Below are 21,745 nucleotides of genomic sequence, written 5' to 3'. Positions count from 1 at the left end.
GCACAAGCTGTTAGGCGTAGGCAAAAAGTGCCGCGCACTGTCAATCGTCTCTCCTTTTACCTGATAACGTTATCAGGTAATTTTATTAGGTAGCGAATCAAATCCTGAGTTTGTTTGAGCGAGTATGCTAAAACTCTAACTCGCTAACTTTGCCTTCTTCTTTTCGATCAAAACAATGTTAAGCGTTGAGACAAAGTCAACGCGAACGTGATTGTACCGCGTATCTTTGACATGAACCTTGAAAAACATCGAGGGTGGGTTTCATTGGTCACGAGTTAACGAACCAAAACTGCTGTTTTCAGGCCCCCTCCCTTCCCCCCCCCAAAAAAAAGTGACTTGAAACATAGATATATTTCTTCATAAAATATTTATTTACACGTTTTATGCGAGTTAGTTTTCTCTTACGAATGCGTTATTTACACAAAATATCAAACAAAACGTATTGGCAAATATCTGTCACATGAATGAATCGTGAGTCGAGTTATCAGTAGGTATTGTTATCAGTGTTATTGGCGATGACAACTGATATAGATAGATATAATCTAGTTATGGCTTGAGCTCTGGGTCGTTCTTATAAATGGTAGCGAGTCGAGACCATTAATTAGGCTACTGGATTCAGTAGCTGCAGATTTAACAATCGCTAGAAACCAAGCACAGTTGGCCGCACTTTTATTCCGTGATAATCTATCCACCCCGATACCCATTTGCCTTAACCCAAGGCTTTAGTCATTCAGTCGTACATGAATCTCGAACTAAATTAGAATCTCTAGATGCTTGGGTGCTTTTCAAAATGGACTCTTTAAGTTAAATAGATTTTTTGTTCTTTGACCATATATATTATTAGATATAATTTGAGAATGTCTGACACGGCCATGCGGTATGAGCCACTCAATCCGAGCAAGAGAGAGGCCTTCTTCACTTACAGCTCTGATATCTTGCATTAACCAAGTCATATCGATTGTTGCCACTTTCATTTTTGTTTTTCTCTAATGCTGCTTTGATTTTTGCCTCTTTGCTTCACTAGCCTTTTCGCACGTTTCCTTGCAACACGACAAAACGAACCATCTTGATAAAAATAAACTTAAACCCTCAGAAATGCATTTTCCTTGAGCGCACACACATCAAACCCCATCCCGTATTTGCATTTTCAAGTCTCCTTATTGTACAGTTATTAACGTTGTTGTTTTCTAACTGGACGAGCCAACAGCTAAGCGCAGACGTCTTTGGAAGTCAGTATACAAAAGTTTCCCTCCTTCAGGTACACGATAGACGAACATGTCCATAGTCATAAGACACAGTCCTTTACCGTTCATCTCGAAGCGATCCGGTTTTACGTTGTCTAGGCTGTAAGCCTCTGACATCCATCGCAACCATCTTGCGACGTCTTCTCTGGTCCACAGTCGGGGATCAGCTGTCGGGAAAAAGACAATGTATAGATTAATCAAAGCTTCAAACATGGAAATAGAGAACTATTTACTACATGGGTATTCAATCCCTCATCTTTTCTTTTCTCTTCTTTTTTTCTTCTTCTAACAAAATATGAAGTACACTATACGCAGACGACACTCGACTAATTGAGGTTTAGAAACAAGAACTCAGAGTGCAGGCAACTGCTAATTTGTTTTTCGTTGTTCCTGCTATGCCCCTCGTGTTAGGTTCACGTAATAAAGCGTCGAACTGATATGTACTAGAAATTTAAGTTCCGTTGACAGACTGGTCAAACCAACATATACCTGACCTAAGGTACCTGAACTACAAGCTAAAATATGATTGTCTTTCGTGTGAAAACCTGAAGCCATAGTAACCGTTGCTTCGACGAATCTAGCAACAAGCTTTGAATCCGTTAGAAAATTCGCTTCGTTTGGAGTTTATAACGATGTTAAAATTTTTTAATGCCGTAAAATAACTACGATATACCGCGCGCTCTGCTTGCCTACAGAGCGTGTTCATAAATCTCGATATAAGCACGGAAAGTGATGGCGACAAATGCATAAGATAAATAAGTAAAGGAAAGGAGAAGTTATTACAGAGTTGTGACTGATATGGAGACGAGATAAATAAGTTGACGTAAAACGGTATGCTTTTATGGCGCCAATATTTTATTATTTCCGTGAATTTTGACGGATATTTATGACTTTATTCAATTCGTTAATATTGGTAAGCGGACGGAAATGCTTTTTTTTTTCATTTCAATTTTGATCATCAGCAAAACTTTTTTCTCAAAGTTGCGTGCGCATGTAAACTGGAAGAGACTTTTGTAATCATTTTATCAAACATTCTTTGCTGATTTTAATTTCAAAACTCCGGTTTTGGTATCCTTCCCGTCACGTCGATTTTCTTGGATTTGCACGAGGGCGCAGCCCTGAGGGAAGGGGAGATTGACTTGGTTCGTAAATAAACCTTTCTCCATTTTTTGAACTAAAATTCCTACTGAGGAATCCTATATATAGAGCATCACTCCATCCCTCCCCTCTTAACTCAGACCTCTCCTCACCCTGTTGTATTGACGTCATCTCGCGTGATCCGTCACATGCTCTTAGGCGTTTCAAGGCTCGTTCCCTATTTATGGCTGACTGGTGTTGATTGTTTCCAAAAATATACTCCACTAAAATACAAAGTTCCATAAGTGTCCTCAAGCCGGTTCAACGTCTCGTGGGATAATACCAGACTGACTCGATTATTGTCTAAGTTTCATCGATGTATTGTATTAGAAGCCAAAACCTATCATTATATAGTTTGTGAACAGACAGCCAAGGTCATTCCTATGAATAATCCTGTTTATAAGTACAAAGACTTCGTGAACCAGACATTAGTGAGGTGTCAAGTGATGGGCGCTATTGCTACGACTACTACTGCACTGTCATAAAGAACTTATGGCCCTTAGTGTGTGGCCTTGTATCAAGTCTTATAGGAAAATTGCCGAAGAAATAACCTCTGGATTAAAACCAGCTCCAAAGACATTAGCCAATTAACAAAACAATAGACAAGTTCTAAAAATACTAGAATCTCGACTTCGTACTTTGTACGGAATGTCCAAAGGAATCTGTATGCTGACTCCCCAGGGGTACTGTTAGTGACGTAATAGCCATAGTCTAGTCTCTTTTACATGGGTTATCTCATGCTAAGTCTAGGCTTGGTACTTTGATCTTCAATGAGCGATTCATAACAAGATAAGAAAGATAAAGAAACCTCGATCTATTATCTTGGAGACAAGATAAGCGTAGTCCTAACTCGATTATGTATTTAGGTAGAATTTTTTTTGATTTTATTTTTTTGAGAAAAGAATGTCATATTTCAATAATATACGCAAAAAATCGATTGCCGTTGACTTTTCAAAACGAATATCTAAATACAAAGGAATTCGTTGTATATATTAGACGGCTGGGGATTTGTTACATGTTCAACATTTCATTACATCATTTATGGATGTTTAGTCATTTCCTGTTCGTCTTGTGATTTTAAATACGACAGGAGGAAGGAACCGCTACTACACTAATCAAAGCGGAAATATGGTCAAGACTACACATCTCTCATAACAAAAATTAAGCTTGATCCCTCTACCCTCATTTCATATGAGTAGAGTAGCGTTGCTTGTTGGTTCTCTCTCCTGTACTCTCCGTAAAAATCAACTTCTAAACTGATTCCAGTTCGAATTGGCGTTAAAAAATGACATGAGCCTCTACTCTGAGCTCAGAAGACTGGAAAAGCACTCCTTTCTTTGGGGGAATATATTTTTTTGTACGGTTCTCAGTGCACTTTGTTTTTATTATATAAAGACTAACCTGCAGGAAAGTGTTCTTCATGGTGGGGCGATTCGATGTATTTTTCTTTTTTCACTCTTGTGTGAACCGGTTGCATCTTGTCAATAAATCTGCTGTGTTCGAAAGCACTGGGTCGTAGAGCGACCGGGAAGGCTATTGTGGGATCCAGTCTAAAGAAAGAAAGAAAGCAAAACATCTATCAATGTTTGACTCAGTTCCACAATCGAAAAATAAATATAAAATGTATTCCACAAGTCCATGACACTAATATGTAACTATATCGTAAAACTTTTAGAACTAAGATCCAAGGATTCGACGCTTTAAAACTCAAAAAGTTAATACTCATTGTATCCAGCCAAGCTTGTCTAGATCACGTAAAGATGCATATATATATGTTTGTATACAAAAACATGTACAATCTGAATTACCGTATGTCGTATAATATAATCTGCTTTAAATACATACATTTGAAGAGTAGATATGTACGCCATTTAAGTGGAATTCCTTCACTTTTTTAAGCTTCAAAATCAGTTGAAATGTATGTGTATAAAGTCTAAAGTGTATAGAGTTCTGAGTCAGCAGAGTGTGTAGCGGTGAATGATGCGCTCTATGAACTATACCAAGATTTATAATGACGTAGGGATAATACAATTTAAGGTCGTACGCACGACAAACGCCCCCGCACGGAAATGATTAAAAATATGCGCCGTGTCTACTAGGAGGGGTTTGCTAAGAAATGAGGCGTTCTCGCTTAAGAAGAAAAAAGGTTTCAAGTAATCCTTTCCGTTTTCCTTTGTCTCACGTCTCATCGGTTTTCTATGCTTCCTAATACCACTTTATCACGCGATGAAAAAACCAGGAAATCGAGATGCGTTTAACATCGATCATTCCAGTGTGTGCAGTGTGTATGTGACGGATCATAGCCGCCATTTTGGTTGGCTTTGACAAATGATTTGTCCTGTCAACCAACATGGCGGCCACGTCTTTTGTGCGTCCCTTTATATGGTTTTATAAATGGGAAAGGATGTACTCCACAAACACACACACACACAAAACGTTAAGCTCTTTAAAATCTTGCTGTTTTTCACTCAAGCGATTCGAGAAAAACACTTGTAGTGATTCTTAGCACTTAGATCATAAGAACTGACGTAAAGTAAACTGAACAACATCATTGACTTATTTATATCTTTTTGAGTAAATTCGTTTTACACTTTGAAAACTTCTTCAAAAGAAAAACATTACAGAAGTTATGGTTAAAATAGATAACAAGATGAGTAAAATTAGTAGTAGTAGTAAGAATCCAAAAAGTATTTTTGTTTCAAAATAATTGGGAGTAATTGCGAGTAAATAAATTATACTCTTCAGTTTACTCCGACGAAGGGCTAGCGTCCGAAATGTCAGTAAGTTTTTTCATCTTTCCACGGTGTAAAATTTACCCTTTTTTCATAATTTCTAGCTAGTTATCTCTCCTTATGCACTTTTAAAGCTTCTTATTGAAAAAATCCACCAAGTTATGGTCAAGATATCTAACTTAGTGTTATCATTAGTAGTAAGAACTGAAAAGGTATTCTTGGTTTAAAAATAATCGTGATAGAAATAGGCCTATTTCTGTTGACGATATGCTTGGCTAGATAACGGACGTGACCGATATTGTGTTCACTGATGGAGAGTCTGGTGGCACATCACTGGCAGATATAGAAAGAAAGAGTGTCTATCCGGGAAGGTACACCACTCTTATCTATTTATATACTCGTGTTGTTTTAATATTTTCCCTTTTCTGGATCTCAAATGTGCAAGTTGTCTGTGCGCATAATTGGATTCAAGCCGTTCACGTTATTAGTCCTTATGAGGAACAGCACAGCACGTTCATATAAGGAATTTCCGGATTCCGAGAATGAATGTTCTTCGGACATACAACCGAGGCTTTTGCTAGTCATTTCATGTCGTCGTGTGGCTTCTGGTGATTAATATAAATCTGCTTGTATAAGTTTGATGACGTCCCAATGTCTTAACCATTGCATCCCCAATCATACATTGTGTTATGCACTCTCGGAAGCGACAAAAAACCAAGTTTCCGGTTGGCAGTGGCGCGAAAACCACAAGCAGACGAAAATCACGTTCGTTCGTTTATTTCTTTCGTTCGTTCTTTCGTATCTGTACTAGGCCCCATCGTTGTTCTCTCGGCCGGAGCGGAGAAATCGATTCTATAGAAACTAATAATTTAAAATGATATATTAAGGAAAATCCTGGGTCTGTTTCCTCTTGTCGGCATTCAGGAAGACTAATAAATCCAATATATTTTGACCCCGGAAAAGAATATAATTTCCTAGACAATTAAGTTTAAATTTTCTTGAGCTTCTAAAGTCTGTCGAGCATTGTCGTTTCCTGTTTGTTTTCTAAAACGACTCGGACTTTTTTCTGTTTGTTTTCAGTGGAACTGATTCCAGTTTTCCATCCATACGAATGAGATTTAAAAGAAGAGACAACATTAAAATGGTTTCCGAATTCCGGAATACACTGTGATTGGTTGGGCCGTCTTTGTTTTTGTTTTTTTGCTTTAAATTGGAAGCCATTTCAAAGTCACAATAAAGCGAACGTTTTCATTTTTCTACTATTCTCGTTATTTGACTGAACAGCCGTTTGATAGCAAAGCTTAAAACTATAAGTATCACTTGTAGTAGACTTGGGAGTTGCCATATAATACACTTTAAATTTGATAGTTTCTAGTTCTACAACAGGAAATAGCTGGAGAAGTTTAGGATCGACCTCTCCCTGTTTCCTTCCCTTCCTCGAAGCGGATATACATTCATCACCAAGAGATACGACAGTAATGTAGGGCGAGGTTTATACACAAAGTTGAGCTATGTTTTGGTTAATTTTAGACAAGGATTCATTCAAATGACAACAGTAAAGGACTGCGTTTTCTCTGTATTTTCTAGCGCTAGGTTTAGTATCGTTTCTCAGTGAAAAGCCGAGGTCGTTGCACAAAAAGAAATTGTTCTGAAAATGTGCTACTTTTTATTCATATCGAAAATGATATTTTGTCTATTAGAATTTCTTTTTAAAAAATTGATTAAACGTGCGAGAAAAATTGGCCGACTTCAGCTGCAAACACTGAAAATACAGTGATATTCCTCTTGCATAGATGAAAATGAAATTGAGTATCGAAATGAATAATAAGTAGATGATCGATGATCTTGTTTTCCACAAATAGCGATTGATTTATTCCAAAAAAAACGAGGAAGATAAAGCAACGAAAAAATATAACTGAATAAAATACTCCCTCAATGGTTGAACCCAGGCAAAAAGGAAAAAAAAAAATTTAAATCTGGCAATTCGTTTTAATAAATCGTACATAGAAAGGACGAAGGATTTTCAATCAACTCAATTACAATATTCTAAAATGTACTCCAAGTATACCAATATACATTCATTAGAGAACTGTCCATCTTTCCAGTCAGTAGACGTATCGTATCAATGTTGGTTTTCTCTATCGAATTTGAATTAAAAGTGTTTTGTTTTATTTGTTTCAAATCTTTTCGCTTTCGTTACGAAAAGCTGCTTAAAAGTGGTTGGCTTTCTGGTAGATAGACATAACAACTGAAGGGAAGTATATATTCGTGATGAAAATTCATCCCAAGATAATCTTCTCACACCCGGCTGAGGCTAAATTATTAGACACGAAATCTCAAAACTGTTCTGTTATTCAATTTATACGATATTTGAAGACATTTTTGATGCTCAATTCAACTACAAATTTATCCAGTGAAGCTAAACTAACCATCTTTGAGAATTATTTTTTATTTGGCGAAATTGGACGAAATTGTTTCAAACAACACTTTCATTTGTATTTCTTTGATTCTCCCTTCGTTTCCTCACTAAAAATTAAAGATTTATATTAAAGATTGTTCGACGTGAAAATGGTTGTTTTCTTGTCTCAGTTCAACTTCATATTCACTTTCTAAACAAGTTCCTCACAAATAAAACAGTAGAATAACAATTTTACAGTAAAGAACATTCGCTTCTTCATATCTTGATCATGAAACAGCGTTCCATGAGTCTAAAGCATAGAAAAGTGATACTTTCCTCATTTTCAGAGACCCACACCCTTCCCACAATAACAGAAACAATACCTCGATTCAGGTTGTTCAAGGCACAATTAGTTACAGTTTCATTATAGTGAAAGCCTTTCCGTATCTTGGTTAGCAAGTAGTGGTTTGTCTTGCCACAGGCAGACACAAACGTGGTCGATCCAAGATAAGATATTCGTCAATTTTTAGCCGACACATGTTGTAGTGAAATAGCTTGAGTTTTATTTCCGTAACATTCAGTCATCGTAGAATGGACTCAGAAATCAAGGACCCTCGTTTTGTTGAAGGAATTTGTCGAAGAATCATTTCGAGTATTAAAGCAATAGTAGTTTTTTTGTAAAGGATTCTTTTTATTTCGAAAGTGAAAATTTCTGCCATCGACACAATGTTGTCAAGAGAGAATAGAATCAGCATAGACAACTTTTACTGAAATTAAAAATTTTACCAACGCATTTTTACTTCTTTATTAAATACCGCATTCTTATAATGAATTGAGCTATCACAAAAGAATAGAATAAGACGTAAGTTCGCTTGAGTGACTGTAGCGTGATTTTAGTCAATATTCAATGGTTCTCATAAAAAAATGCGAAAACCGCATAATTCTCTCCGCTGAGGACGTGGTCAGAGTAGAGGAAATTAGAGCGGTAATGTACGTGCGAAATATACAATACCAAAGGAAATAGAGATGGGAAATCACAGTCACTATGGAATGTTTCGCTTTGAACTTCGACTTCTTGTTTTGGTTTTCTCAGTCTCAAATACACTAAAGTTTTTTTACAGTAAATTCGAGTCAAAAAAATTAAAAGTATGTGTTTGTGTCATTTAGTGAACGTGAGCTAATCTGAGTGTACCCTGCGAGGAGTGATCCTCCGTTCAGGTTAATGGAGGGCATAATGAAGACCTCTTCAAGAAGGGTAATCTGAGTCAGCGAATCGAAGACAAAAATCGTCGTCGTAAAACTAAAAAAAACCTATTTAAAAAGCGTCTCAGAAGCGCGTAAACTTTGCTGTCCATCTGCTCTTAAAAACGACACTCAAGGAGACAAATGAATAAGTATCATTTCTTAGCGAACTTTGATTTTAATTTGAAAATTCGTATGCTCATTTTGTACGTGTGTGTCAGTGAGCGAGTGTCGATTTAGCCGGCTGAAACACTAAGCAGTGGCATTTTATAACAACAGTAAATCCTACTTTAATAAGAAATTCAGCGAAAAACCGTTTTTCCTGAATTAAATTCTTAGCTTTTTTGCTTCAAGAAGCCTTGCGAAAGTTGAAGCGCGAGTTTCCAAACTTTTTCATCTCAATGGAATGAAAAATTAAAATCTATCAATAAAAAGCTAAAATGAAAGCATAAAAACGAAAGAAAAACAACAACAACAATGATAATAACTACAACAAAAATGAATAAACATCATTATAACAAAATTCAAAGGAAACGAGTTGCTATAATTTCCGCGGAAACGATGGTTAATTAGAAAGTTTAAAATTTAATTTTTAAGGCGAAATTGAGCAATAATATTGAATTATTTCCAAATAACTTGAATGAAAAATACTAATCCTCTTACCTTGGAAAGATAGTAGAATCAATATAAAGTAATAAAATATCCACAAAATCGTGATTTTTAGAAGCGGAGAGAGAGCAAGAATAAAGCTCTGAAGCCGATACAGGACGCAGTAACGTATGACTAGTGGATTTTACGCTAGGCGGAATGAACTCCAATGCTATAAATGATGCTGAGTCAAGGATTATGACGGCCGGCGCGGCATACGTACACGGAAACCACAACAGTTGTGACCGGGAATGGTAATTGAGGTTACTAGTGGCTTGTAGATGGTTGTGAGTAGGTACAAGTATATATATATATATACAAGGCGTGTTGCCTCTCTGATAATCGTTATCATACTTAGATATAATTAGATTTTTACACTTTTTAAGTAGTCGCTAGCATTTAGGTTTCCTACTTGTACTTGCGCGGGTTGCCTCAATTGCTTGCGAGGATACCTAGACATACATATAACTGCACGAATCTATTATTTTTACCTTGAATTAGTATTGGTCTGGCTGTAGGTTTCTGTAGGATAAACCATCTTGTGTTGTAGTGGTTGAGATTGGGTTGTCCAAGGCGGTACGGCAGTATCTTGGGTGTATTGGATCCCGTTTTCGTAAGAGTGAAAATATCCGTTGGTGGGGTACTGGTTGTTAAACACTTGGTAGTCCTGCCTTGCATACATACTATAAGACTGTACTATATAAAGTGTGTTTTTAAATCTTAGTATTTCCGTTGGTAATGTTCGCACGCCCAGTTAATAACCAGTAGTAGAGCCAATGTTCAGTTGTCAAAACATGTGCAATTGTAGTTTGGGCTTAGCGAGTTGACCTTACTCGAGTAGACCGGAAATGACATCGTGAGGAGGTCTCGACACTCCATCAAATTATAGATTACTCCAGATAAATTCCTTTCGCTTTGGTAAAATTAAACTCCAAAAATCCGCCTGGCTGGAGGCTTCTTTGTCGTATTGTTGGCTAAAACTATTAACAGAGTTGAAGCCACTGAAAATTGTTATTTTTTTGCGGTATTGAACGTGAGGTGTTATCGGCAACACGTCGGAAACCGACAGGAAACCGGAAACTCTGACGCGCAACAGCGTATTTGTGACCGGAAGTCCGAGACAAAAGGGGGTATTTTGAAGCTCACGGTAAGGCATTGAATTTTATTGACAAAAAAGTCAATGGTTAAATTACCCTAGCCGATCTAATCAAACATCGAGAATTAACTTGACATTTAGAAATTCGTACAATGAGATTGAGTATTTATTTTTCTTGCTTGGCTTACTTGATGTAATTAATTTGGCGGGTGATCTAAGCTGCGATTATAGATATCCGTAGTGATCGCCATGAAAAACTGATACATACGGCAAGGATGTCAAAAAAAAAAAACTCTTTCAGGAAATACCACGAAGAGTGGTGTCTGGGTTGAAGGGATGATCGGTGATTGACGTCTTATTTCTTCATATTCGTTCTGTCAATTTAGACTAGAAATTTTGTTATTGATATGGCTCTCGTATCCAATAATTATATCACTGATAAGAAACCCTGTGCAATGGAGTCGTTAAATGTCATTTACTCGCGCTTTTTGGATGTCAGTTCAAATCAAGAGCGGCGCCAACTTTATTATAAAACTCAAAGCATGAGATTCTTCGTAGTTCACTCAAGAATTATGTATTAGAGCATCTTATATCTATTTTTATATTTATTACCGACTAGTTAATGCCTAGACACCTTTTTAAAAGGATGGAGCACTGGGTAATTGGGGGGGAGGGGGCTGGACGCAGGAATTTATGTTTTGGAACAACCACTGGACGCAATTGTTTTTGTGATTGCTCGTTTTTTTCTTTACTGAATTATTTAATGGTCCGTTCCTTATATTTGATTAAAAGCAGTTTTAGATTTCAATGTATGTATCGAAGCGTTAAAATTCTTTACAATTTTTAGCAGTCTTTTAACACCGGAAATGAACTACTTTTGGAGAGTACAAATGTGTCTCGCTTCTCGTCTATTTTTATCACTAAAATACCATCATAAACAAGCAGAATAGACGTTGGGAAGGAAGAGATTTAATTGATTGAATTCTATCTCTTAATATGAGAATATAATACTTTGTTTACGTTGAATTCGAAATGGCATCCTGCCAGGATCTGGGGATGAATGAAAACCACATCTATCTATGGGGGGAAGGGTAGGTCCACACCTATCTCTGGGGGGTGGAGTAGGTCCGCCTAACTCATGACTGATTGAGTTTTAATCGCGCGTCAATATTTCTGCTTTTAAATGCTGCTAACAAGGAATACCGTTTCTTTGACCAAGTAACGTAATTCTGATTCAGATATAACTTTCAGCGCAACAGGACATGTACAGTTTCCTGTGGTGTAGGAAATGTGTACAAGTTTATCTATGAAGTGAATAGGAACCCTCCCTTGTTCCTTCATTAGGAAGGAAGAAACCCAGCATAGGACGGGAAAACTATCACGTTACACTGATTACTGTATCATCTACTCTTCCAGTACTTCCAGTTTAAATGGTTCAACAGATATTACTGTAAAGGAATGCCTTTGGTACGGACCATTAGATTTTTGAGGGGGGGGGGGGGGGAGTTTTTATTTTACTAGTAAAAATAGGACCGTTAGGTTTTTGATTTTGCCGGTTACAGTATAATGCAAACATTTCTCTGGTCCTTCGCAGCAAGGAATGCTCTGTAATGCACTCTGTATACAAGGGGAGAAAGGCATTGTTTCTCGCATTAAAAGTCTTATGATTGAGTAGATGAGAAGGGTTCACTTCCAAAAATTCCTTTGAAAGGTGGGGGACAAAAGTACTTGATGAAATACCGTGGGTTGAAGAGCTGTATCTACCCTCAGAGACGCGCCTTCTTAGACGGTAGTCACTCCTTGTGTACTGGCTATATCTGAGTTACCCCTGTACCCCCAACATTTGAAGTTGAATTCGGTAATTCCTTACTTGATATGTATTCCTGTTTTATTTCTCATATCTAAGAGTTATCTTAATCGCCAGGGCACGGGTTGAAATCCCGTTTTTCTTTCAATTCGTCAGTCTCTCAATTTACAACTGCATAAGTTGTTTTATATACTGCGAGGATCAGCTCAATTTGATACATGAGTTATCTTAAGCTGAAACTTTTCCACTGGTGCCAAAAGCTGTGGCCTGATATGAAGCGGAGTTAAATTGCATGCCAATTGTGATCAAGTATAAGCGTTCCTTATTAGCAGAGGCGACAATCACTGGACTCTGAAAGCGCGGCGTAGCGTAAAAACACCCGGAAACGAACCTGGGTTCCTAAGCATATAATAAATACATAGCTCATGCAAAAAAAAAAAAAAAAAAAAAAAAAAAACTCAAGTAAGAAGTAAGAATTGTTCTGTTATCAACTCGTGCTACAAGCCCCTTAAACACAGCTGATCAAAGAGAAAGGTGTTCTTAGAGAAGAGAGAAGTTGAAACAAAGAAAGACAATTCCCGCAGTTTATGTACATTGTTATGTACAGTAATGTATCGCCACGGCGCGCATTCCCGTGAACCCAGGAGCAAACTTCTGTCGCTTGGTTCCCGCTACCAGAAGTTTAATACTACACGTAGCGCCGTTATCATACCACATTATACTCCTTTGAAGAAATGTTTTTCATTCTTCACCGTCCCGACATTCCATCACTAGTATTCCTTTCCATATTTTGTCTATTTTGTCTAGTTCCAAAGTGTTTTATCTTGTACGTCAAGATAATCTTTCAAATAACAGTTGTGAGTAAAGTTAGTTTATTTAGTGCTGGCCGTCATAGCCTGTTGTGGATCTTCATATTTAGATATTAGTGTTTACCGTAGAGTCAAAATGTTTGTTGTTTGGTCCACCATAGTGGAGCCAGTTCTGTTTGTTTTAGTTTGTTCTACGTCGCGAATCTGTCATCTCGTTATCAGATACTTCCGGTCGGCCCTTTTAGGCTCTTTACCCGTTTCCGGTCTTACTTTTTCATTAGACAAACAACTGAAAGCCTGGGAAAATGAGAACGGAAATCAAAGTGTCAAGATCCGGCTTAGTTTGATCACCAGTGAGAAATAAGTGCAGTGAACAATCAGGTTCAGGTCTGGATTAGATTTGTGTGTGAACCTTGTACTATGTTGAAGCTGAGACGAGTTCAGTAATTTAAATTCCATACACGGTTATTTTTCTATAGCTTATTCTATATATATATATTTTGAAATACCGAAATATCTGAATGGGCTTCCTGTGATGAAACGATGCAGGGTAGCCTGGGTTACAGTTGGAACCTATCGCACGCGCAACATCCACACAGATGCGCCTGCATAATCTGTATCAGGCTCTCTTAACTCCTCCCTCCATAGGCACTCCGCCAAGCCGGCCTGAAACTCAGGAAAGCCTGCTAGGCACAGAAGTGAAGAACACAGAGCTCACTGCGAACTGAAGCAACAAAACAACAAAAAAGAAAGAGGAAAAATCTCAGAGAGTAAAGAGGGCCAGTTAATTGAAAATGAGGCAAAACAATGGTCATCATTATATCGTAGTGTACTCAGTCAGAATTAGTCATGTTTTGTTGCACGTTTTACAAGGTCGTTTCTGATTTTTCACTCATTAACGGAAGAAGTATTGCGTGGGTATAAACATCGTGCTCATTAGCACGCGCTTTAGTGCCACTGCGGACTATCGTCGAGTCGTTCAATAATCTCTTGGGATACGCTCCTGACCTTGGCTTTCCTTCAAAGCAAGGAAATCGTAGAAGTCTAAAATTCGATATAGAACTAAGGGTAAAAGCTTCACTGCTGGCCTTTATAGGATTTTTGTGTAAGAAATTGAATTTACCCCGTATATGGTTATTGTTAGAGCAGATCCTATATTGAGAGTAAGAGGTAAATGGTGGCTCCAGATACCAGTGGCGGATCCAGGGGAGGGGTGCAGGGGGTGCGCACCCCTCCCTGGTTCGACTTTGTGCCCCTACTTCAAAGATTTAACCAATACATAATCATGTTTTTTCCCTTAGATTCTAAGGGGTGCACCCCTCCTTGGGTTAACTTTGTGCGCAGCACCCCTCCCTGGACAAATTACTGGATCCGCCCCTGGATCATTAAATTATTAGGCCATTCATTATACTTTATATTTATTGTATTTTACTGAAAAATGATAGGAATATGTTAAAACACAGCACCACCATTTGGATCCAATCTGAGCCTACTTTAGCTTACTTTTATAATATTTGTATTGAAATGCCCTTACCCAAAGGCCAAAACACGTCAGATTGACTTCAAATCGCGCACAGAGACAAAGAACCCCAGCAGCAAGAACAAGCACGCAAAAATTAGTAAGCCAAATTTAAAAATTACTATAGATATTCTTACGATATATAATTTCACATACATTTCCCCCCCTATGTAATGAGTCACAAGTATAATGCTTGGGCTTCCTGTGATTAAACCATTGTTTCTACGATCGGATATTTCATTTTTTTCTCTTAATTTGCTGGAAAACATTCAAATTATATCATATAGCGATAAAAGTAGTTAATCATAATTATTTAATACAAAAGAGTTCGAAAGGAGGCCTACTCAACGTTAGCTAATCACTTTTAATGTCATTTACATAGATTTACACGCAAATGAGTCGCACTCAAAATTGCAAGCTTCAAGGAAAGTTTTCGACGTAAGCAAAGCTATGTGTAATAACAATGATATAGAGACTTCAAAATTTAAAATACATACCCTGTAACTGTTAGCAAGGCCTCGGCTGTCCCGGGGGTACTACCACCCCAACTTGGGTAGGGGTGTGCCGCCAGGACCTCAAAACCCTGACCCTATCCAAGACTTAAAATTTTTGATTTTACATACCCTATCCCAGACTAAAACTAAGAATTGTACACCCTATCCCAGACTAAAAGACGGAAAATACGGTTTTACAATCGATTGCAATCAATATTTACTAACGTTTTTATTGTTTTTGTGTCGGCAGAAAGCGTAGCCTATTCACCAGACAAAAACGACCAAATAGTTAACCCTATCCCAGAATAAAATGATACCCTATCCCAGACAAAATGTCAAAAAATGATACCCTACCCCAGACCCAAAAGCCGAAAAACCATACCCTATAGGGCGGCACATACCCGTATAGCAAATATAGGGGAGTACCCCCCCCTGGGTCGGCTGTACAGTATCCTTATTGAGTTAATGCCGTCACGTGAGTTTGGCAGGGAACGTCGTTCGCTTTGGCCTTATACGCACGTGTCGTGTTTACCACAGGGAGCCCAGAAGAGTTTAAGAACGGCGACCATCTTTGATTCTTTCATACGGTAAGTCAAAACTTCCCACCCTTGGCAGGACATAGCCGGCATATGACAATCAGACTAAGTCTTTTGATCACATTTAGAGTAGTTTCTTTGACTTGAAACTTCAGATTTTAAAAGTTGGAACACTTTATTAAGTAAAAAAAAGCTGTTGAAAGTCCCAAACACTCAGGACCGTAACCAGGGGTCTTGCATGATCATGGGTGCACAGGGAACGGAAATGGAACTGTCTAAACTTAGAGCCATCTTTAGAAGTGGTTTTACATACCAAGGAGAACCGAAACAAAAGATGTGTGATGGGTTCAAAAACCAACCTAGATTTTGCAGAAGAAAAAAAAGCAAAAAATTCATTATTAAAATAGATGAGCAATATATAGTTAAGGCTGCGTTCATAATGTATGGCAGAGAGGGGGGAGGCACGTGAAATTCAGGGGGGATCGGGAAAATATTGGTAGGAAACAGGGGGAGATGGGCAAATTTTTATCAGAAAAACCTGCCCCCCCCCCCCCCCCCTGCAATACATTATGAATGCGGCCTAAAATGCTACAATCTACAGATGGAAAAAGGGGCCTTCAGCTTTAGTATGAGGGGGAGATGAATGTGCACCCAATCCACCCCTGTTGGTTACGACCATGCCAAAGGTATTTTGTTACAGTATTAGAAATTTCTTGAATTTGCATGAGTGACCACAAAACAATGGCACTAAGTCAAGGTTGGACATGATGTGTTAATACATTATTTTACTGTATTTTATCAAGTCCACTCAAGCATAGTTAATAGAGGGCAACTGTTCCCCTCTATTAACTATGACTCAAGCAAATTTACGACTAATAATTTAAGGTCTGTTATGACTTGTGTTTGATTCCGGTGATAAACTGATTGATTACTATTAGTGCTAAAATTTTCAGATATGGATATGAGGGGAGACACCTTATATAACAGTGACTCGCAAAAAAGGAGCACAGAGCACAAAAAGACATAAAATATTAATAATGGTAATTGAACTGAGTGGAGTGCAAATCTGAAATCAAACACGTGATTACAAAATTCCATGACTGCATAGCTAGTGGGAGTGCAATTTGTTAATCAGAAGTTTGATTTCAGACCAAAATTACATGACACAAAGTTCAATTACCACTTGATTATATCCATTTTGAAATCCCCTGCTATAATCATAATACATTTAAAATTAAATTTTACTAAAATTTAGTCAAAAAAAAAGTCTTCCACCTAAAAAATTTCCTTCAATTTTTTTTCTCATGCCTTTTTTTTCACCTTCTTCTCTGATATGTGATTGGTCAAATTCTATTTTTCTGCAATTTCATTGGCTCTTCAAAAGAGTGCAATTTGAAACTCAAAATGGTGTTATCCATGATTAAATTCTTACATTGTCAACTTTCAGATAGAGCACAAACAATTAATCTGTGAAACACTAATTACTAAATAGTACAAAATAGTGCTAATTAAACAATAGAAAACAATGGAATTTGCATGAAATTGTACTATTTAGTATTACTAAAGTTTCACGGTTATATTGTTTGCACTCTAGAAGCTGACAATATTTTAGTGTTAAATAAAGTAATAAACTGTCATTAACAGATACACCTATACATAACATTCATTAATTTTTTAAAATTTCAAATATTTTTAATTTTACTTTGTTAATATAGTGCAGAACTCATACCATACTTTAAAAGATTTCAACATGGACCAAAAGGAACAGTTTGTAAGTTGTTGATTATAATAATCCTAAAGAAATCAGTTTCTATGTTACTACCACACATCTATAGTTCAGGCTTGCACTGTGTAGTTCCAGAAAATATTCATATTCTGCCATGGAGAAATTTGTAAAAGCACCTCCCTAACCCCAGGAACTTCCAATTTTCTTCCATACAAACTTTGTAATTTTCTTCTTCCTCTAACCCTACTCCCCTCCAGAATTTTCAATTTCCTCTGTGGTGGGGTATGTATTTTTTTGGAACTGTACATTGGTCTACTGGTCCAGTGCTTCAAAGGAGCTAATATGGCTCACCACATGTGAGTTGAGTTTGTTTGATATGTTGTTCTCTCCCTGGCAAGGAGAGCTTTTTTAGGTTCTCTGGGTTTCCTTCCCAGAGGAGGACTGAAAGGAGGGGGGGGGGGGGGGGGTAAGAAAAAGTAGGACCCTGAAATTTTAGTGGCCTTCAAAAGGTCTTCCAATAATATTGATGAGCGATGTATAGGAGAGCCTTCAAAAAATAAACAGCTTGCAGGGGCTCCCAAAGACATACTAATCAGGGGTGGATCCAGGAATTTGTTATGGGGATGCCCCAAATGAAGAAATGTTGTAAATGTTTCTTTTGCTTCAAAAAAAGCTTAAGTAACAATGCCGTTTAGAACGATAGCAAGAACAATAGGCCCACAGCATGGGCAGCCATTTACGATTTGGATTACGGCAGTGTTAATTAAATTATATTTTTCAATCTTATTGGCTTAAATTCGAAAAGCGCCAAATTTTCGTTCTTGTTCTTATACAAGTCCAGTATAGTTGCTGTAAATTGGCGCGCAGACTTGTTGAGCAACGATTGATAACATAGGCGAGTTTGGAACAAATTGTATAAGGGGAACATCACAAAATAGATTTCCGAGTGTTCCCCACATATGATTGGTCTAAAAAAAATTCGGGCAATAGTTCCGATGTATCTTTGGTAAATGGAATGACAATTCGGTACTATTTCGGCGTTTTTCTGTAAAAAATACAATGACTATTTTTTTCGGCCAATCAGAGAGTTTGGATATAATTATTTAAGCCAATTATAGAAATCTTCACTGCGTATGCCTTGCCTTTGGGTGCTATCGTTCTAAACGGCATCGTTACTTATTAAAGTAATTACAGCATTACAGTGTCTGTTGCACCCCAGGACCCCCTCCCCCTGAATCCACCTATACTAACATACTAATTAGCTGTAGTAGAAAAAATGCTTGTTTGCTATTTTCTCCCCCAACCCTACCCCCTTTCATGTAAATAATAAATCGTCCCTAAAGGTCAACATGTAGGTTGTTGTGATGTCAATTGTGATTGGAACAAACCAGGAAAGCCCAGGACAAAAAGAGATGCTTGTAAAATATCATCAAAAGTGTTTTTCTTATGATATACAGTTATTTGTCATAAGTCATTTCTTCAAGTCATATCTATTATGTTTACCAGTCCCCTCACAGCCATATTCCATATGGGGAAGCTGGGACAGGCTTCTACACTGATAACACACTAGGATGCTATAACGTGATACAAGAGGCAACTCCATTGGTTCTGGAGTCAATAAAAAACACGAACATCAAGGGTGGATCTGTGTTCACCATAGCTGATTATGGGACAGCTGATGGTGGAACTTCCATGCCTATTATCTACGCTTGTGTCAAAGCAATACGAGAGAAGTATGGAGAAGAGCTAGCAATCAATGTAATCTATGAGGACCAACCAGTCAATGATTTTAAGTCTCTGTTCATGAGAGTACATGGTATATAACTGTTCTAAATTATAGAAATTAAATGTAGGTGCATTTCCCTTATTATAAGTCTGTAAATGTTACAATTCTATTTTACAGGTCATATCCCTGGACCACCATCATTTCTTCTGGACTTCCCCAATGTGTATGTAACAGCTAGTGGAACAGACTTCTACAGTCAATGCTTTCCCAAAAATACTGTTACTCTGGGGTTCTCTGCTACAGCAATGCACTGGCTGCGTAAAAAGCCATGCAGCATAACAGGTGCTTTGCATCATACCATGATAACAATCCCTGAAGAAGGGGAGAAGTTTCGTGAGCAGGCAGCTAAGGATTGGGAACAGGTATTACTGAAGAGAGCTGATGAGCTCATGCCAGGTAATTGGCAACCATTATCTGACATCATCAACAGCAAGCACACCATCACCATCATAGCTGCACCGCCATCATCACCACAATCATCAGCTACACAACCACCATCACCATCAATAATAATACTTTATCATCATGCACCATCATCATCACCCTTATCAATATCATCAGCCACACCACCATTCACCATAATAATAATAATACTTTTTTATAATACACCATCATCACCAGCTGCACCACCACAATCAGCAACACTTTCAGCACCGCTGTCATCATCAGCACCATGGGTACCACTGTCATCATCAGTACCATGAGCATCACTGTCATCATCAGCACCATAGGCATAGCTGTCATCATCATCATATAACCTCTATTATCCCTCTCATCAACATTGCCATCCTAATCATCATCAACACTATCATTGCCATCATATAATTCAGTAGTTTATGCATGTTGCAAGAAAATGATGAGTCATTGCATCTTTTCAGTTTGTGTGCTTCATATCTCTGCACTGACAAACTATAAACAACTTATTGTAGGTGTGTTTTGTTACCCCTAGGATGTCAAATGGTTCTTGTGCAGTTTGCTGTTGATGAAAAGGGCCAGTTTCTTGGCAACACAGATGGCAATAAAGTATCCATGCATCATTTGATGCGTGACCTGTGGAAAGGTTTTGTTAGCGAGGGCAAGATAACGGAGGTATAAAGCAAGAGTTGTTAAGCCACAGGAAGGCCAATTTACAAATTCGGGGGCTTTCATTTATTAGTGCATGGGGGGTCAGCAAAATTGCAGGGGTAGGGGTTGCGTTATTTTTAGAAATTGGTTAGGGGGGCATATTTCACATATCAAGGGGGGTTGAGAACTATGGCAGGGTGATGAAAGGGGGGTTATACAATTTTTGCCTCTACTATGGGGGGGAGGAGATTGGGTTATGTTTGTAAAGCTTTTCATGTGATTTTGCCCACCCCCTCCCCCCACCATGTTCTAGTACATGAAAGCCCCCTTACCAGTTTAAGATTCAATGGTATATAAAATCATAATTATGTTTTTTTCTTTCTTTTTTGTTTTCTCAGGAGGAATTTCATCACACTACTTTTGTCAATTACTATCGCACACTTGAGGAATTCAAGAAGCCTTTTGAGACAGACTCACCCGTTACTAAAGCTGGTTTGAAACTGGTTTCCATGGAAACACGTGTGGTGCGCTGTCCATATAAACAGAGATGGATGACAGAGAAAGGCGACCCTAAAGAGCATGCTAAACGATATGTACCTACCACGAGGACTTGGAGTAATAGTACCTTTTTATCTGGTAAGCAATCTCAGTTTGGTAATTGTAATCAGCGAAGTATACACAATGCGCATGCTCCATGCACATGCTCCATGATGTATAGAAAGTTGTTTTGCTCCTCGAGTTGGAGGGCTTTTATGGGTTGTTTTAGTATATACCTTGCCAATCCCTAAAAAAGTTGATAAAACTGTTGTTTTTTTTGTCACTCTACAACCATATACGGAAGCCAAGATCCTTGCACAACTCACTGACTGATTTACATATAATTCATTATCCCGAGTTTTGGAGGGGAATATGGTAGAATATTCAGCGTTTTTTAACCAATCAGAGCGTGCGTTCTTGGGAGGTTGAACTAATGAATAAACTAATTAGTACTATTTTCGGATATTTAACATGAATAGGTGGTTCAAAAGTCTATCATAAACATTTTTTGCCTCATTTTCACCAGGTTTATCTGACTCTCGTTCGCCCGAAGAAAAAGCGAAGATCGTTGACGAGTTTTTTCAGCGTTATGAGGATGAAGTGGCAAAGCACCCAGAGGATCATGGGATGGACTATGTACATGCCTACATTGTCGTAAAAAAAGAATAATTGTAATTACCAATTATTGGTAATTGGAGACCTTAGTCTTTTATAGACTTTCGCAAAGTCCTTCCAAGCGCGCTAGGGCAAAAAATGGTGGTTTTTTAGCCATTAGACTCTGTTATATTGGTGGTTTTTTAGCCGTTAGACTCTGTTATATTGGTGGTTTTTTTTTTTATTAAAAAAATCTGTTTAAACTGTTACTTAGTGTTCTGTTATGTGCTGGCTTGATTTTTTTCAGTTTTCCCGTCTATATACGCCAAAAATACTGCTGTGACCAACGGTTTAATCGTACTCTTATTCTCTCGA

General features: G+C 37.8%; 2 protein-coding genes across 4 annotated transcripts; one reads left to right on the top strand and one right to left on the bottom strand.

Annotated features, from left to right (window-relative positions):
* Positions 1–348: 348 nt before the first annotated feature.
* LOC116292086 (protein C-ets-2) lies at positions 349–10,370 on the bottom strand. 2 transcript variants are annotated; one of them, XM_031699322.2, is made up of 3 exons: positions 9,893–10,370; positions 3,783–3,931; positions 349–1,411 (listed from the first exon to the last, which is right to left on the bottom strand). In XM_031699322.2, exons 1-3 carry the CDS (start codon positions 10,081–10,083, stop codon positions 1,188–1,190), a joined length of 564 nt encoding a protein of 187 aa, XP_031555182.1. In that variant the 5' UTR covers positions 10,084–10,370; the 3' UTR covers positions 349–1,187. The 2 variants fall into 2 exon arrangements, with proteins under 2 accessions (XP_031555182.1, XP_031555183.1); XM_031699323.2 differs by lacking the exon at positions 9,893–10,370 and adding an exon at positions 4,227–4,383.
* Positions 10,371–14,659: 4,289 nt separating this feature from the next.
* On the top strand, positions 14,660–21,639 carry LOC116292085 (uncharacterized). 2 transcript variants are annotated; one of them, XM_031699321.2, is made up of 9 exons: positions 14,660–14,732; positions 15,015–15,070; positions 15,664–15,713; positions 17,378–17,433; positions 18,895–19,204; positions 19,292–19,570; positions 20,124–20,263; positions 20,638–20,875; positions 21,303–21,639. In XM_031699321.2, the coding sequence occupies exons 4-9, from the start codon at positions 17,413–17,415 to the stop codon at positions 21,443–21,445; spliced, it is 1,131 nt and encodes a 376-aa protein (XP_031555181.1). In that variant the 5' UTR covers positions 14,660–14,732; positions 15,015–15,070; positions 15,664–15,713; positions 17,378–17,412; the 3' UTR covers positions 21,446–21,639. The 2 variants fall into 2 exon arrangements, with proteins under 2 accessions (XP_031555181.1, XP_031555180.2); XM_031699320.2 differs by lacking the exons at positions 14,660–14,732; positions 15,015–15,070; positions 15,664–15,713 and adding an exon at positions 16,313–16,348.
* Positions 21,640–21,745: the final 106 nt, after the last annotated feature.

This window comes from Actinia tenebrosa, unplaced genomic scaffold (genome assembly GCF_029948245.1).
Source record: "Actinia tenebrosa isolate PJP-AT-01 unplaced genomic scaffold, QUT_ActTen_1.0 PGA_scaffold0__85_contigs__length_37466705, whole genome shotgun sequence".
NCBI lineage: Eukaryota > Metazoa > Cnidaria > Anthozoa > Actiniaria > Actiniidae > Actinia > Actinia tenebrosa.
This window is presented reverse-complemented; position numbering and strand designations above follow the sequence as displayed.